The 17,121-nt window shown below is 41.9% G+C and overlaps 1 protein-coding gene across 2 annotated transcripts; it reads right to left on the bottom strand.

Moving 5' to 3' along the window:
- Positions 1 to 2,801: 2,801 nt before the first annotated feature.
- Positions 2,802 to 17,115, bottom strand: paqr9 (progestin and adipoQ receptor family member 9). 2 transcript variants are annotated; one of them, XR_013934625.1, is made up of 4 exons: positions 15,843 to 17,115; positions 13,583 to 13,867; positions 10,942 to 11,922; positions 2,802 to 6,006 (listed from the first exon to the last, which is right to left on the bottom strand). XR_013934625.1 is itself a non-coding variant. In XM_080451881.1 (3 exons), exons 1-3 carry the CDS (start codon positions 16,406 to 16,408, stop codon positions 11,607 to 11,609), a joined length of 1,167 nt encoding a protein of 388 aa, XP_080308007.1. In that variant the 5' UTR covers positions 16,409 to 17,115; the 3' UTR covers positions 10,551 to 11,606. The 2 variants fall into 2 exon arrangements, 1 of the variants encoding a protein (XP_080308007.1); XM_080451881.1 differs by lacking the exon at positions 2,802 to 6,006 and having other exon boundaries at positions 10,551 to 11,922.
- Between the last annotated feature and the right edge of the window lie 6 nt (positions 17,116 to 17,121).

Genomic DNA, 17,121 nt, shown 5'->3' with positions numbered 1-17,121 from the left:
TACTTTCACTTAAGTAAGATGTGTGTGTGTGTGTGTGTGTGTGTGTGTGTGTGTGTGGTGGGTTTATATTACACTGATGAGTGGTATGTGCAGTAGGAAGGATATACTGTTGTCACAGTATGTGTGTGTGGTTCACATTTCACTGAGGCTTGTGTGCAGTAGGATATACTGCAGGGCGTGTCGCTGGCAGCGCTGGAAAGTCCCGAAGTACATATGCATACAATTTACAATTTAGGCGTTTAGCAGACACTCTTAATCCAAGGCGATTGACAGTACAAAAGGTAATACATCACAATGCCTAGAGAAAGTGCAGTGCCTCAGTGATCTAGGATCATAGGTAAACCAAGAACCTAGCATCAGTCTAAACATTCAAAAATAAATAATATGTACGTACATTGAAACTGTACTGACTACAGGATGCCAGGTCAACAAATGAACCTGGCATCTGTCTAAATAACATGCTAAATCTAAATGACATTTTAAGACTGCAATTACTACTACAATTATTTGACAAGATGAGTTACTTAGTACTATTAGTTACTGCAGATTTAGATTATTATTAATACAAAACATACATTAAAGGGATAGTTCACCCCCAAAATGACTTTTTTTCTGCCGATTAGTCACCCCATGGAGACTTGAATTCATGGACATTTTTTTGTTTTTTTTGTCGCATTCCTAAGCCAATAATTTGATGACCGGCAGCGGTTCCGGTAGGAGACACAAAGAGCCTCCTTTGTGTGTCTCCTACCGGAACCGCTGCCTACCGGTCGGCTGGTCATCAAATTATTGGCTTAGGAATGTGACAAAAAAATAAAAGTCTTCATTGGGTGACTAATCGATAAAAATAAAAATATTTTTTTGGTGAACTATCCCTTTAAGTGATACATGAGGTGTTATGATCTACCCAGCAACACATGAAGTCATTAAAATCAGCTGTACCTTTACCAGCTAACATCAAAGTGATAAACACCATATATATATATATATATATATATATATATATATATATATATATATATACACAACATTGTGTGTTGCACTTGCTGCATAGAACCTCATTCAGACTGTGTGTATGATGTGCAGTGAGGTATGAATTCATCTTTAAAAAGCCAGAGAGATTTGAATGGAAGCAACATGCCTGGGGTGCAGAAAGTGTGTGCGTGCGTGCGTGCGTGTGTGTGTGTTCCCTCGCCTGGTCACACAGCTACTCTCTCACTCATACACACACACACACACACACACACACACACACACACACACACACACACACACACACACACACACACACACACACACACACACACACACACACACACACACACACACACACACACACACACACAGGCTGAGAGAAGCACAGCTTGGTGGGAGGAGTCACTGTACCTGCAAATCCGTGCCTGGCTCCACACTCATCTGAACTAATTTGAATCATTCAAAGCAGGCCAGCACTCGTGTCAGTGCACTTCCAGGAACCACTCACACACACACACACACACACACACACACACACACACACACACACACACACACACACACACACACACACACACACACACACACACACACACACACACACACACACACACACGTTGGTAGGCTATTACTATACTTGTGAGGACATCAGCGTTTTAGACCATTTGTGTTTACCCTAACTCCAAAGCCTGAGTCACAGTTCAGTAGTCCTATACTTAGGTGCGCTGGTGCCTCACACGGGAAATAGCTGATCTACAAGCTAGATCTACTATTGTCTGTGTGTGTGTGACACACTGGTACACAACTAAGTATAAACCCCTAAACATGACCTCTAAATGCCTAACCCAACCCTAATCCTAACCACAACCTTAACCTGAATATTAATTGTAAATTTAACTCTAAAAATATATATTTTTTCTATACCGTAAAACAATTTGATTGATTGAATACTTTATCAACAAGAATGTTAACGGTACAAGTAGTACAGTTAAAGGTTATGCTAAAAGGGTCACACAAAAAGCACCCGGGGGCTTTTTTCCATTGTGTTTCCATTGTGTTTCTATTTCCATTGTGTTTCTATTTTTTCTATTGTGTTTCTATTGTGATTTCCGTTGTGAGGACCACAAAATATCTCTTTCTCAAATTCTACCAGTGGTGAAAAAAGTTTTACTTAAGTAAAAGTATCAATACCGCAATGTAGAAGTACTCGGTTACAAATAAAAGTGAAGTGGAATTCAAAATGTGTAATTTTAAAAGTACAAAAGTTTTGGCATCAAAATATACTTAAAGTACCAAAAGTAAAAGTACTAAAATGTTTGAAAATATATAGCCGATCTACAAGCTCACAACATAGCCTAGGTATAAAATAAGGCTAAAGTGGTTCATGTATGTTTTATAATGTAATCATTTATATCTGCAAAGTAACTAGTAACTAAAGTTTTCAAATAATTGTAGTGGAGTAAAAGTACAATATTTGCCCCTGAAATGTAGTGGAGTAGAAGTAAATGTATAGACAATTGGAAATACTCCAGTAAAGTGAAAGTACCTTAAAATTGTACTTAAATACAGTACTTGAGTAAATGTACTTAGTGACTTTCCACCACACACACACGCGCGCACACACACACACACACACACACACACACACACACACACACACACACACACACACACACACACACACACACACACACACACACACACACACACACACACACACACACACACACACACACACACACACACACACACACACACACACACACACACACACACACACACTAAAGTGCAGAATAAACTACAGAGGACAAACCAACGATGATCAATTTCCATACGTCCTTTATTTCATTTACAAATGATCTCATGTCCACTACATCTATTTCATACAGCAAAGAACATATCACAACCATCAGCATCAGTGTAGATTAGGACTGAATAACGTTAATTCATTCATTAAAATAGATAAATGTGTAAATCATATATTAGTGGCTTTTCTTCTTCAATCAACCCTGAGTAATACGTGACTATTAGAGCCCGACCGACACATCTGATTGGCCGATATATCTGCAATTATTATCTGTAATTATCTCAATTATATGCAGCTGATGTTGTCCCGATCTTTAACCACTTTAAACCTGGCATCCCTATTGTATATGTTTTGGTCATTTTGGTGGTTGGGTCAGGGTGGTTAAATAAAATATATTAAAACATTTTGTACAGGGACGTCTGGGGGTCTCTGCTGGAACTGTTGCACCCGTGACCGGTTTCCAGATACCTTAAGCGGTAGATGGATGGCCTTCTTATTTGTTTTATTCTTTTAATACAAAATTTGGGTCAAAACATCAGTAATCAAAATAAATCATACTATATATTTTTTTTTAAATAATTTCATAAATAAAAAAATCTACAAAATTCCATATGAAGTAAAAAAAAAAAAACTTTTAAGAAATAGTGAAAATAGACGATCTTGTAAGCTTGTAGATCTGCTATTTTCACTGGTTCAGGTTCCGGGGAGACATCAAATTTCTCTTTCGGGTCTCGAGCTAAAACATTTTGGAACCACCGGTCTAGGACATTCCATAATCGGCATCGGCATCGAACCCAAACATCCTGCATGGGTCGGGCTCTAGTGACTATAATGTAAAGTACAGTAGGCTAATGCTCACATTCACAACACTGCTTTGAAATGTGCTTCAACGGCTTCAGTCAGATGTAGGGTTTCACAACCTCTTCAACTGGACCCAGAAGCTCGTTGAAGGAATACAGTACTGCAAAGTCTTCCCGTAAGGGACTACCTTAGTAGCTTTAAAGTGCACCATAACAGCATGAATCACAAACAAAAACTAACGTTAATATGGTCCTTTTAAAAAGTCCCTCCCTCCCGGGCTGCTCGCCATGGCCCACTCAAGTCTATTAAGCATGACTCATAGGGTACGGTAGCACCTGTGCAAATGAAATATTTAGGGTTGGATTTGCTGTGGGGGATAAGGGGGGGCGGGGGTCCATGCCTTTGTTTCTGGTCAGACATTTTTATGGCCGGTGGGGAATATGCATGGATTAAAGCAAAATAAAATCTCACGACTGATAAAAATGTTTGTTTCCAGGCCATTTCCTAATATGCAATTCGTGAAACAGCATGAAAGGAACACACACGCACATGCGCGTTGTGTTTCATAAACAATTAGCACAATATGTATAATTATGATGTTTTGGTAGCTATACAACCAACCAGTTGAAGAAATTGCAGATTGATGCTAAAGTCAGCCATACTAGCCCTGACAAAAAAAGGTCATTTAAAACAAAATGCCAGACGCCAGAGGGCTAACCTTTGCTTTTATGAAATATCTGAGATCATTAGGATTTTCTGGAGGATTGAACCACTTGTTTGACCAGTTTGACCACTTCAAGTACTCTTTAAGCTGAAAAGAAATGGTAATTTAAAACAAAATGCCAGACGCCAGAGGGTTAACCTTTGCTTTTATGAAATATCTGAGATCATTAGGATTTTCTGGAGGATTGAACCACTTGTTTGACCAGTTTGACCACTTCAAGTGCTCTTTAAGCTTAAAATAGCGAATAACCGGAAATAGACAATCTACAAGCTTACAACACACGCAGTGCAATGCGTGGTAAGCTTGTAGATAGTCTATTTTCGGTGCATGACATGCTTCCATAGAAGACATGCTGACTTCTATGGAATCCAAATGACTGAAATCAGTCGTGGCGACTGAGAACTTGAATCCATGAATATGCTTTAAATCTGCTTCTGGTTCAGACTGAATGAAATACATGCATTTCCTTTTGGTCTGATATAAATTACTTGATAATATCAGAATTGGAACAATTTATTGGATTTGTTTTAAAGTATGTTAACCATATTATCCCTGGTGTCCCTCTTTTGGGCATGTTTTCAATATGAAAAAAATATATATATCTTCACTTTTTTAAATAGCAGATCTACAAGCTCACAACGTGTCGCGAAGCAATGCATTGTGAGCTTGTAGATCTGCTACTTCGATATTTGTCGTATATGAAAAAGTAATTTTTTTGTTTTGTTTTTTACAAATCAAACCCTGGAAACATTCACCTCCATTCTATATGCCAGAATGTCATGCGAACTTAAACGCAGGTTTGCCTCAGCAGGCATTGGCCACTCCCCCGCATTCGCTCATGTGTGACCGTACCCTCATTCTTCTACGAAGCGTAAATGAAGCATTACAATTCATAAGCCACTTACGCAATTCAGCACATTGAAACGGGCAGAACACAAACATAATGGTATTCACTGCCAGCCCCGCTTTCATCCAATAAGACGGCTTGAGACAAAGGCTGAATTGAAGGTTGAACTGTAGACATACTTCACAACCTTCATTGGTTTACATTGAATTCAAGCTACAATCCGGGACTCATTGTTATGAATGAAAGGTGATTTTAACCAATGTGTATGGTAGAGTATTAGTTAATACAATATAATTAGCACATGTGCAGTGGTTTCTACTCTTCCATTGAGACATTTAGACCCTGGTTTCGAGTAAGAAACACTTCCACGTCAATATTTCATGTCAATAAAGTTATTTGAAGCAGACAGCGCATCGGATTGGAACACAGATGTGGCGCCATGTTTATTGTAGTTCAGACTGTTCAGAAAATGAACTATGTCCAACGGGAGAGGGACACAGCAGACATAAAAACCTACGGATTGTAGCTTTTAAACCCACTGTGACAAAGATTACACCATGCAGACAGAAGCTGTGACCGAGACCACTGTGACCTCTCCAGCCACAGCGACTTTTCACACGCACCACCGTTTCATTCATTTACACGCATCTGGAATTAAGCTAAATTCCCAGTTTGGACTGGACATGGACCGTGACCTGCTCCGCTTTCACTCTGCAAACACACTAACAGATGGCATCATGGTAAGGGATCAAGCCAAATTCTCAAGGCCGGATACAGTAACACTACTGTTTTGGCTGTTGTTGGCCTGTACGCTGTTGGACATCAGAGAGGTACAGTACAGGCCGGGACGTCCTGTGATGGAACACAGGCGGAAACGGGAGTCCAAATATTTGGAGCCAGCGTAAACACTGTTAGAGTAAAAACTATACCTACAGTACAGTGGTGATGGCCATGAACGCTCTGATCTAATCTAAACCATGCTCTTGTACTCTTAAAGGTGCTGTAAGATTTTTTTGTTTAAAAAAAAGTTAAAGCTATATTATTTTGATAGTAATCATTGCTATAGAGGGTTTATTCAGTAACAGTGGTCTCCCTGCCTCTCTCTCTTTAGTAAACAGAAAATAACATTTCAGGTGGGTTACAGATTTCGCCCAATCAGGAGAGAGAACCCCACAGAGATAATTCATTTCACCCAGTCCAGTTCCAGTTTTGTCACTTTAACTTTTGCATCCTGTAGGAAAGTAACTAAGTACATTTACTTAAGTAATGTACTTTACTGTAAAGTACAATTTTGAGGTATTTGTACTTTACTTGAGTATTTCCAATTTCCAATACTTTTACTTCTACTCCACTACATCTCAGAGGCAAATATTGTACTTTTACTCCACTACATTTATTTGAAAACTTTAGTAACTAGTTACTTTTCAGATATAAATTATGATAATAATGAAACATACATTAACCACTTCAGCCCTATTTTATACATAGGCTATTTGAAAATAGCCGATCTACATCGCGACGCGTTGTGAGCTTGTAGATCTGCTATTTTCAAATATTTAGTACTTTTACTTTTGGTACTTTAAGTAGATTTTGATGTCAATACTTTTGTACTTTTACTCAAGCAAATTTTTAATTCTGGACTTTTACTTGTAACAGAGTTGTTTATATTGCAGTATTGTTACTTTTACTTAAGTAAAGAATTTGAGTACTTTTTCCACCACTGCCTGTAACCAGTTCTCTCTTCTGATTGGATGAAATTGCAAGATTACAGCAATGATTGCTATAAAATATCAAGTACAAAGCACCTTTGAGTCACGGAGCTATAATGTTATTTCCTTTTCTTCCCAATGATACTTACTACACAAGACAAGACGTACACAACAACATGGCAGGATTCTAGTCAGGTATTTCAAGGATAAGGCGACTGGAACAACAGCTAATCTACCTTCTGGTGCAAAAGGCTCTGCAACGTTTTTTTCAGGCCAAGGACCCCCTAGAGATGAAGCAGGGACCCCCCACTACGGATTGTATAAAATTGTTTTGCAGATTAAACTTTTCCATCGATTTCATAGACTGGCTTGACAGCACTATCATCAGTGTTAATGTTTTGTTTGTTTATTTACACATTATCTTTTCTATTCATATGTTGGATTCATGTTAATAATGTGTGTTTTCAGACATTTAACCACTTAAGCCCTCACTACTTAGTCAACTTGACCTTTGGCTCTGTACTTGGTCCGCTCTTTCTCCCCCCTACACCAAATCTCTTCACCGAAAAATCCGATCAGGTCTACAAGTAGATCTGCTATTTTCGGCGAATGTTCCCCTCACAATAGGGATGCTAGGGTTAAAGTAAAAAAAAAGGAAAGTGACATATAAGACATATAAGTGGCTATAAGGCGTAAACCTTTGCATCGTTGTGGATTACAGGAACTGAATAAACGGCTCGTTTCTGCGATACGGTTGACATTTCCACACGCGTAACTGACTTCCGTGAAATCGATTGAAGTGCAAGTCTAGTCAGGAAGTCCCCCCCCCACCCTCCCCGACGATGTGACACACAAACAAACCACACACTGTTATCGCCATGCATTCACGTACGTGTCTCTCCCAGGACGACCGTATGGCTTTTTAAATTAATCCATTCAATCGTGGGAACGCATCTGTGTCATTTTTTGATTTCTTTGGGCTATTCAAAAATAGCAGATATACAAGCTCAAGCTATGAGCTTGTAGATCTGCTATTTTTGAAAAATGTGTGCAAATCTTTGAATATATATTTTTTTAAGCGAACATGTGTAACTGTCAATGTCTCAACAAATGTCTTTCTTGTCAAGGACCCCCAAAATGATATGTTTTTGGCCGTCGATCCCCATCAAAATATGTTGTCCCCAGCAAAGATTTGAGTAAAAAAATTGTTTAAAAAAAATATATATATTCAAAGATTTGCATTTTTTTTTTTAATGGCAGATCTACAAGCTCTACGCGCTTCGGCTACACGCTACGAGCTACGAGCTTGTAGATCTGCTATTTTTTAATAGCCAAAGTATAAAAATAATGCCTATAGCTAAAATCAAAAATGAACACAGATGCGTTCCCCCGGTTTGAATGGGTTAAAAGGTTTGCTACTGTATTATGTTAACAAGAGAGACAAACATCAGTCAAAACAGCAGCTCGTGGCCCTGAACTCATCTTTAAAAGAGAGCAAATGGTACCCTGTGCTGAACAGTGCATCGTAGAGAACAGCATAATATATTAATAACACAAAATAAACCATGTTGAACTATTATTAGCCGCTATGTGCTTCAGAAAGGACAACGTGCAAAAGGTTAGGAAAGCAAAGCGGGCACGGCTTCTTAAAGTGACAGGACGCACTGCACTGAAAAACACGGAGAGTTCATTTAGAGCAGTGGTTGTTTTTTTTCAAGGACCCCCAAATGGATATGTATTTGGCCGCGGATCCCCCATCTGAAAAGTGTTTGTGTGCCAGGGACCCCCAGAAGACAGGGTTTATTTAATTTTTTTGTCAGAAATTCACAAAAATAGCAGATGTACGAGCTTGTATAACTGCTGCTTTTGAATAGCCAACGCTACAATCTAAAATGACACAGATGTTTTCCCGGTTTTAATGGGTTAATTTAGACTCTAGAGAGTGCACAAATGGACCCGTGGTGGGGTCCATATTTGTGCACTCTCTCTTAAGTTAAATTAACCCTCCGGATTTTTGCAGTGCATTGTGCACAAGGCTTTAATAGTGAGTAACTGACAAGCAGGTTCAAAGCTATTTCTGTTGCGTCACTAGGCTGCCCCACTTCCTGCTGCGAGGTTTCGTGAGAAAGAAAGGGGAAGTGTGTGTGTGTGTGTGTGTGTGTGTGTGTGTGTGTGTGTGTGTGTGTGTGTGTGTGTGTGTGTGTGTGTGTGTGTGTGTGTGTGTGTGTGTGTGTGTGTGTGTGTGTGTGTGTGTGTGTGTGTGTGTGTGTGTGTCATAGATAGAGGTTGTCTGATGACAGCCAAAACGGCTCATTCAGACATCACCACGTCGGTCTAACCAAAAATAACTAGCCTTTACGCTGAAAACCAGTCATTTTCGGCGAGCGAGGCCGTTGTGGGGCAAAGCACAAGTTTTACCTTAAACAAAGTGAATATCGTCGGTGCCAGAAAGCTTGTATCTCCAAATGTCAACTTTTTCCCGTAAATTAATGTAAACCTCATCATACAAGAGCGTCGCAAAAAAAATATATATATTTTTAAATATATATATTTTTAATAATAATAAAAAAGGAGCAGTTTGGACAGCGACAGTTTCCACCCGACAGCGATATGAAAGAAAGACAACGATTTCAGGAAAAGGAGGGGATACAAAAAAAAAAACAGCCAAGAAACCTTCTTAAGATGTAAGTGTATGTGTCAGAGAGAAAGAGAGAGAGAGAGACAGAAAGAGAGAGAGAGAGAGGGGGGGAGAGAGACACAGAGGGAGACAGCGAGAGAGAGAGAAAGAGAGAGAGAGAGGCAGGCAAGCGGTAATAACACGGCTCGAACCGCAGACCGGCAAAACTGCCACTTTTCTCGAAAGGTTAACGCGGTGACATTCAAGTCACGTTGCATGAATATCATTACTGGGGAACATGTGTCTTTGCCCGGGTAGTAATAACAAACGACACTGTCCCTTGTGTCGTTTTTATAATATACCCATGAGGGAAAGGACAACATTATTATTATCCACTTTGTTAGCACAGCGTAGCAAGCAGCCATGTTTAGAACTGGCAGGAAAGCAACTCCCAGGGGGAAGTGAACTGGCTGGCTCTCTCTCTCTCTCCCATTATAGCCGTTTCAAAGCGGACAGAACGCCCTGCGGTGAACCCTTCCAAAACATAATCCTTTCATCTCTTCCTGCTTGTCCTCGATTTCCCCTACAGTATGAAACAACGTCTCAGGAGGGGCTTCAGGAAAAGGAGGCCTGGCCTCAAACATGTGGGAGCCATAAAAAAAAACAGAGTTTTATACTTTAGTTGCGCGCAGGTGTCGCGCAAATGTAAAATAGACGATGTACTTAAGCTTGTTAATCAGCTGTTCTCTGTGTGTAACATGGTGTGCAATTCATTGATTATTGATTATAAATTTAGGGTAAAAAGGTCATTCACGCCAAGGCACTATAACTATGACGATAACGTCTTTGTTATAGTTGTGGCGAGAATGATTTTAAAACGATATCTTTATATCGTCTCTGTCAGGTGAAAACTGTTACTTTTCAGGATTCTAATGAATAAATAGCAAAAGTATCGGATCTACAAGCTCAAAACGTGTCGCTTCGCACCGCGTATGGCGTTAATTTAAGAAGGAAAAAAAACTGAAAACGTTAAAATATGGAGATAAGAGGTTTCTGCCCGACAGCATCGATTATAGTTGTGGTGTGAAAGGCCCTTAAGAGGGAAATAACAAAAAGAAAGGATTGTGTTGCTCTTCTTGTGCGCGCTGTAGCTTCACTTCATCCTCATAGTCCTGTGTGCGTGTGCATGTGCAAATCTTCACTCAGACAAGCTGCATATTAACCTTCATTAAAAAACAAAACAAACACAATTGCATTCGCTAACGATTTGTCGTTTAGTGCAGTGGTTCACAAAGTGGGGTCCGGGGACCACCCAGGGGTTCTTCTTGAGGGGGTACCAGGGGGTCCCCAGGTAAATTATAGATGGTTAGGAACCAAAATGGACTCTTGCAGGTCTGTAAGTCCGAATAAGGAACCAGGGTCCATTTGGTTCCATTTAATCTGAGTTAATAATATAAAGACCTTATTAATCCCACAGGGGAAATTCTGTTCCAGCTTCACCCAGCTGCTTCACCCGGCTGCTCAGGTGGTCATATCGATCACTCAGGGCTGGGGGAGCACTTAGGGGTTAAGCGTGTTATTGCTCATGGACACCTCGACACATAGCCGGGGCTCGAACCTGCATGGGACCTTCTGGTTTCCCCATGCGTCCTCTCAACTCATTCAGCTATGGCCACCCACAGGGTCCGTGGCCGAACTGGTCCTTGAAATTAAAAAATTATTAAAGGAGTAGTTCACCCAAAAAAATACTTATTTTCTATCAATTACACACTCCATGAAGCCTTGAATTCATGGAGATTGTTTAGTTGTTGTCGCATGGCTAAGCCAATAATGTGATGAGCGCGGAAAGATGCTAATGTCTCCGGTAGGAGACTCAAAGAGTCTCCATTGAGTTTCCTACCGGAGAGACCGCCGGTCATCAAATTATTGGCTTAGGAATGCGACGAAAACTAAAAGATCTCCATGAATTCAATGCTTCATGGGGTGTGAAATTGATAGAAAATAAGTAACTTTTTGGGTGAACTACTCCTTTAAGAACCACAGTTTTTTTTTTGTGGCATTTGAGATGATTGCTGAGCCGCTCCGCGGCCAGCTGGTGGCGCCGCTGAGGCCCCGTAGATGTTTTCTTAGTGGCATTTGAGATGATTGTTGAGCTGCTCCTTGGCCAGCTGGTCGCGCTCAGGTCCGTAGATGCGGCTGGCGCACCAGGAGAACCAGGCGATGATGGAGGCGATGGTGGCCTGCAGGAGGAGCATCACGCCGTAGGTGGAGGCCACGGCGGGGCCGGGGAGGCGGGGAGGAGGCGAGGCGGAGGGCAGGGTGAGGAGGGCGGGGGACAGCAGGAGGGCCCTCACCTCGGACTTGATCATGTGCAGCTCGTCCAGGATGGAGAGGAAGGTGCAGCAGTGGAACCACTGGTGGCTGTGGCCCCAGATGTCAAACCTGGAGCGTATAGGAGGGTACCAACAGTTAATCAAAGTAGAAACAAAAATACTCAGCCTATATAAATTAGGGATATCTAAATTATAGGAAATATATATATATCTTTTTATAATATATATTTTTTATATATATATATTTTTTTGTAAAGGCTTGTTCAAATACATTAACATAAACGTTACGTTCCAAAATAGCCAGTTCAAAATGTAAAAAAATTATCAAATATTTTCCAAATGAGAGAGGAACGGTGTGTGTCTGTCTGTGTCTGTCCGGTCTGCATGCGCGTCGTGTGCGCGTTGGCTAGTCCTGCTTGTGCATGCTTGAGCCCGCTTGGAAATGGCAGCATAATAAGAGTGAGGTGTGGGATAAAACAGTGTCAATGTAAATTGTGCAACACAAAGTATGCGTATCACTCGTCGTCAACATCAGTGATGTCAAATCACATTAAGGCGAGACACCCGGTCCCCTTCACCCAACCAAAACAGAATGGCAGACGCCAGACTTCACCGTGAAACCTCGCCATTGTGATGACCGGTGGGCAGAAAAGATCACTGATTTGACAGCTAAGATGATTGCCTAAGATATTATGCCTACTATTAGCGTTGTCAAGGGGAAAGGCTTCCGTGAGCTGATGACATTTCCAGAATACACCGTGCCCTGTCGTCAAACAATGACAGCGCCGCGCGAGAGAGAACGTACGCTGAGGTAACCGGAACGATCGCCCCAAAACACACTCGCAGCCATTTTTGTGTAGAAGTACCTTGTGGCGACCATTCCCATCTCGCCGGATTTCATCCGGGGCGACCGTGTTTTAGGGCGAGCGCCTCGCTGAGGTTACCAAACGCTCCGTAAGATGTTATAAAAGTTTATATGAGGCCATATAGCTACTATTGTTGAACGTGTTGTGTTGTGACTATTATTATTTGGCATCGGGACGGAGAGCTCAGTCTTACATTATTCAAATTTGTCAAACGTCAGCCTCGTTAGTTAAGCTGCTGTAGCCTACGGATTAAACAAGTGTTCTGTGTTGTTTTTTTTTTTTACCCAAAGACCAAGGAGATATGATTTTTAGAAGATCCCATCCACTTCCTTGTTAACTTAAAACAAAAAAATGGTGTATCCCGGCTCCTGAGTACTTTTTTTTTCAATGTAAAATCTCTGGCAGTGGGCAAACGCGGCCAGCAATAATTCTGGCAGTGAATGAGTTAACTGCTGCGCAGCGAAATAAAGAAATAAAGAAAGAAAAGAAAGAAAAAACGATCGACACATCGATTATTGCCCTCGACACGTCGACTCGCAAAATATAAATGCAATTTGCCGGGTGCACGGCTCACAAAGACTCACAAAGAAAATAATAGCCAGCTCTCCGAAGTCCGTCTGGTACTTTTTCATTTAAGGCACGGGCATACGCCGACGCGTTTCGGCGTCAAGCCTTCTAGGACCACAATGGAAACAAGTCCCCAGGACTTTTTTGTGTTATCCTTTTAGCCTTGATGTCTGACTGTACCACGTCCGTTTACATTTATGACTGATAATAAAGTATTCAATCAATCAAAATACAAAATGTATATAAATATATATTTTTAAATAGATTCTCGATTATTCAATTAAAGGTAGGGTAAGTTATATATTTTTGTTCAAATACGTGTAGCTGCAGCCCTACCTGCCCGGGGCCAGCCGCTCGGGGACCTTGCTGATGTTGAAGACGGCCGACACCACCAGCCAGAAGCAGTGGCGGTAGAAGAAGTTCGGCATGGAGGCGGAGGACAGGAAGGAGGTGGAGGCCTGGGGGTACGGGCAGGCGGTGAGGAGGCGGTAGAAGATGGGCGTGGAGGACACCAGGAAGGGCAGGAGGAAGACGAAGGTCCGGATGACGTAGCGGTGCTTCCGCCATCGCTGCCGGGTGTTGCAGCAGGAGAGAACGCAGATGATGGCCACCAGGCAGGAGCTGAGGGTGGAGAAGGCTTATTATTATATCGGTGGTGGAAAGAAACTGAGTACATTTACTCAAGTACTGTACTTAAGTACAATTTTGAGATATTTTTTACTTTACTGGAGTGTTTCCCATTTACAATACTTTTACTTCTGCTCCACTACATGTCAGAGGCAAATATTGTGCTTTTATTCCACTACAATTATCTGAAAACTTTAGTTAGGGACAGGTCGATTTTTAAAGAAGGGTATACCCTGGAGAAAATGTGTGTGCCCTAATCTAAAATGCCATGACCCTCCCTTTAACTAAAAGATTAACCCTCCCCGCCTATAGGAGTGTCACGATATATTGTCCCACGATATAGCCTATCGTGGTATTAAAATGTGACGATAGCTATTGTCATGATGTCATACTGTATCGTAATATTTTCTTAATTCTTTTTTTAATATAATTTTTTGCAGGTGAAAGTTATAGGAGTTCTTGCTGTATGGTGTATGATATGAAATGTAAAGCTTATCATAATCACAGTAATTATTAATCATGTCTTCCATCATATTCAAGGTATTTGAGAGAAATTAAACAGACTCCAGTCACTTTCAGTTTAAAGCACTGCAGGTGTTGTGTCAGCTGATGCTCGTTGACGCTCGTTAATGTGACATGCATCAAAGCAATTATGCCTCAACAAACTAAGTGTCATCTGGTTTGAAAGAAAACAGATCTTCAGTTCAGATCGGATCTCCACAGAGCCAGGTGTTCAGGTCAACACAAGCAGTAAATACCTTTAACATAAATACCTTGCCCTCAAGGCCCTCATATCTCATGAACTTTCCCAGGAGAGAGGTTAATGTTTTGCATATTTGAGTTAATTTAAATGTTCACATCTCAGAATTATTCGGATAAAAGATAATAGTCTTTGATTGTGTTTATTGCACAATCTGTCTTCACTGTCTTCATATGCAGATCTGTTGTTATAATAATACCAACATTCTCTCTCTCGAACGATGAAGGTATATTGTTCTTATCAAGATAATATTTCACCGGAAGGAAAGAAAAAATAGTTACTCCACTGGGCCCTCTACAGATCTGGTCAATGGAAATGTTCTATTTACCAGATTTTTCTAGACAAAAAGTGTATTTTAGACGTGAGGTGGGGGGCTCCGAGTGTGGGGGGCTCCAGCAAACAAGAACAGACAACACTGATGAGAGTAATAAGCCAAACCCTCTGAAAATTAGCCGACCCTCCCTTGTACTAAAATTAGAAAGGCAGCATGACACTCCCCTATTTTCCTCCAGGGACCCCTTCTGTAAATTTCGACTGGTCCCTTACTAGTTAATTTGTAGATTTTGATTATTATTACAAAACATACATTAACCACCTCAGCCCTATATACATTTTGGCCATTTGAAAATAGCCGATCTACAAGCTCACAATGCGTCGCATCGCGACACATTGTGAACTTGTAGATCTGCTATTTTCAAATGATTTTTATTTGAAAACTGAATGAGTACTAAGTATAAGTCAATTTTTCATTCCGGACTTTTACTTGTAACAGATACTTTTACTTAAGTAAAAAATATGAGTACTTTTTCCACCACTGAACAGTTGTGGACCAATGATGTTTCCACCCCGACAGAGATGATATAGGCTATACATGTTTATTTTTTTGTGTTGCTTTTTACCCCTTTTTTTCCAGCAATTTAGTCGTTATGCCAATTGACACATGTATGTGTATTGTTTTTGCTGTTGTTTTATCCCACTGATTCAGCTGCCAGTGAGGAGCCCCCGACGGGAGGACGTAGAGCCTTCGTCCTACTCCTCCCATCCAACCAGCGGCGTGACGAGGAAACAGTGGGCCCCGGCCCCCTACGCGGGCCCCTCAACCGTGGCCCCTCAACCCCCCCCCCTCCCTCCCCTGAAATTGAAAACAAAAAAGTCAAAACGAAAAAAGAATAATGTAAAAACGAATGAAAAATGGAAAACTATAATAACCTCGGGATGTAGAGGGTATCGAAGAACGTGCTGAAGTCCGGCCAAGGTGACTGGAGGAGGGGTTCCTCAGGGTCCCCCCTGAGGCCCTCGTCCGGTTGGGAGCCGGTGTCGTTGTTGCGCGCCCCCGACGTCATCTCCCGTATCCCCGCCCGCGGGTGGATGTAGTAGTAGTAGGCCAGCGACGAGCCCACGGTGTAGGCGCTGATGGTGCCGTAGTCCACGAAGAAGCACACCTCCCTCACCACCAGCGACATGGAGTTCAGCAGGTGGGCCATGCTGCTTGCCATCAGCAGGCAGAGCACCCCGATGAAGTAGCTCCACAGCGGGTAGAAGAAGGCGTCGCCGCTCGCCGGCGCGCCCTCCCAGCCGAACGCCTCGGCGAAGTGGTACGCGAAGACGAAGACGGGCAGGAAGTGCGTCCAGAAGTTGCCCGTCTCGTTGGTGGGCCGGAACGCCGACAGCAGGCACTCCCGCAGGCTGTAGTTGGGGAAGCGGTAGCCGGACAGGATGTAGCTCTCCGTCACGCGGGGCGGCACGTCCGTGTGTTTGAGGAGGGGCAGGGACATCGTGGGGGACGGTGTAGGGTTCTATATTTAGAACACCGATATACAAACACTAGGAGACAGAGAACTGCCTTGCACTCTCTGTGCTTGTCAGCCTTTTTTTCGTAATTAGGTAACACCTGTGTGCATTTAATCACATACACCTGTGTCCTACATCCTGGTACATGATCTCCAAATACAATAAGTGGCACTGGACACTACAGACGGTATTAGGCCTTAATAGAGATGTCCTGTAACTCCAACACCCTTATTACTGAGGTTGTTGTTTTTTATTGCAATGCACTGAGTCAGTGCCTTTTTGTTTTATTGCTTGCACAAGCACTTGGCTGCCAATCGCAGCATTAGCTTAGAATACAGACTAAGCTTCCTGAATATGGACGGATAAGGCATCGACTGTAGGCAGCTCTGAGTCAAACGAAATGACAAACAGGACGAGACGACTTCTTTTCTCTTCAACCTTTGAGCCCAGCCTGCACCGCGGGCCTCATGACCAGTCAGCTAACAGACCACAGAGCACCAATGGGCTGTATAGTCTGTGTCATTTATGACCAGTCAGCTAGACCACAGAGCACATTTGAACATGCAGTCATTTATGACTGCAATAATCCCCTGAGTCAGATGAAATGTAGTCCACCAGTGCAGTGACACATACACAGCAGCAGAAGCAGGGAGGTGTAATACATGTAGGATAAACCAATGGAGCAGACAGTCTCTCT

Source organism: Gymnoscopelus braueri, assembly GCF_963280865.1.
Source record: "Gymnoscopelus braueri genome assembly, chromosome: 15".
Classification (NCBI taxonomy): Eukaryota; Metazoa; Chordata; class Actinopteri; order Myctophiformes; family Myctophidae; genus Gymnoscopelus; species Gymnoscopelus braueri.
The sequence above is the reverse complement of the archived record's forward strand: the minus strand, read 5'-3'. Positions and strand labels throughout refer to the sequence as shown.

Excerpts from the sequence above, each read along its gene's own strand:
- paqr9 (XM_080451881.1), bottom strand. The coding sequence starts at position 16,408 with ATGTCCCTGCCCCTCCTCAAACACACGGACGTGCCGCCCCGCGTGACG. Across the intron at positions 13,868-15,842 it reads GATACCCTCTACATCCCGAG|CTCCTGCCTGGTGGCCATCA; the intron begins GTTATTATAGTT and ends CTCCACCCTCAG. Across the intron at positions 11,923-13,582 it reads GAGCGGCTGGCCCCGGGCAG|GTTTGACATCTGGGGCCACA; the intron begins GTAGGGCTGCAG and ends TATACGCTCCAG.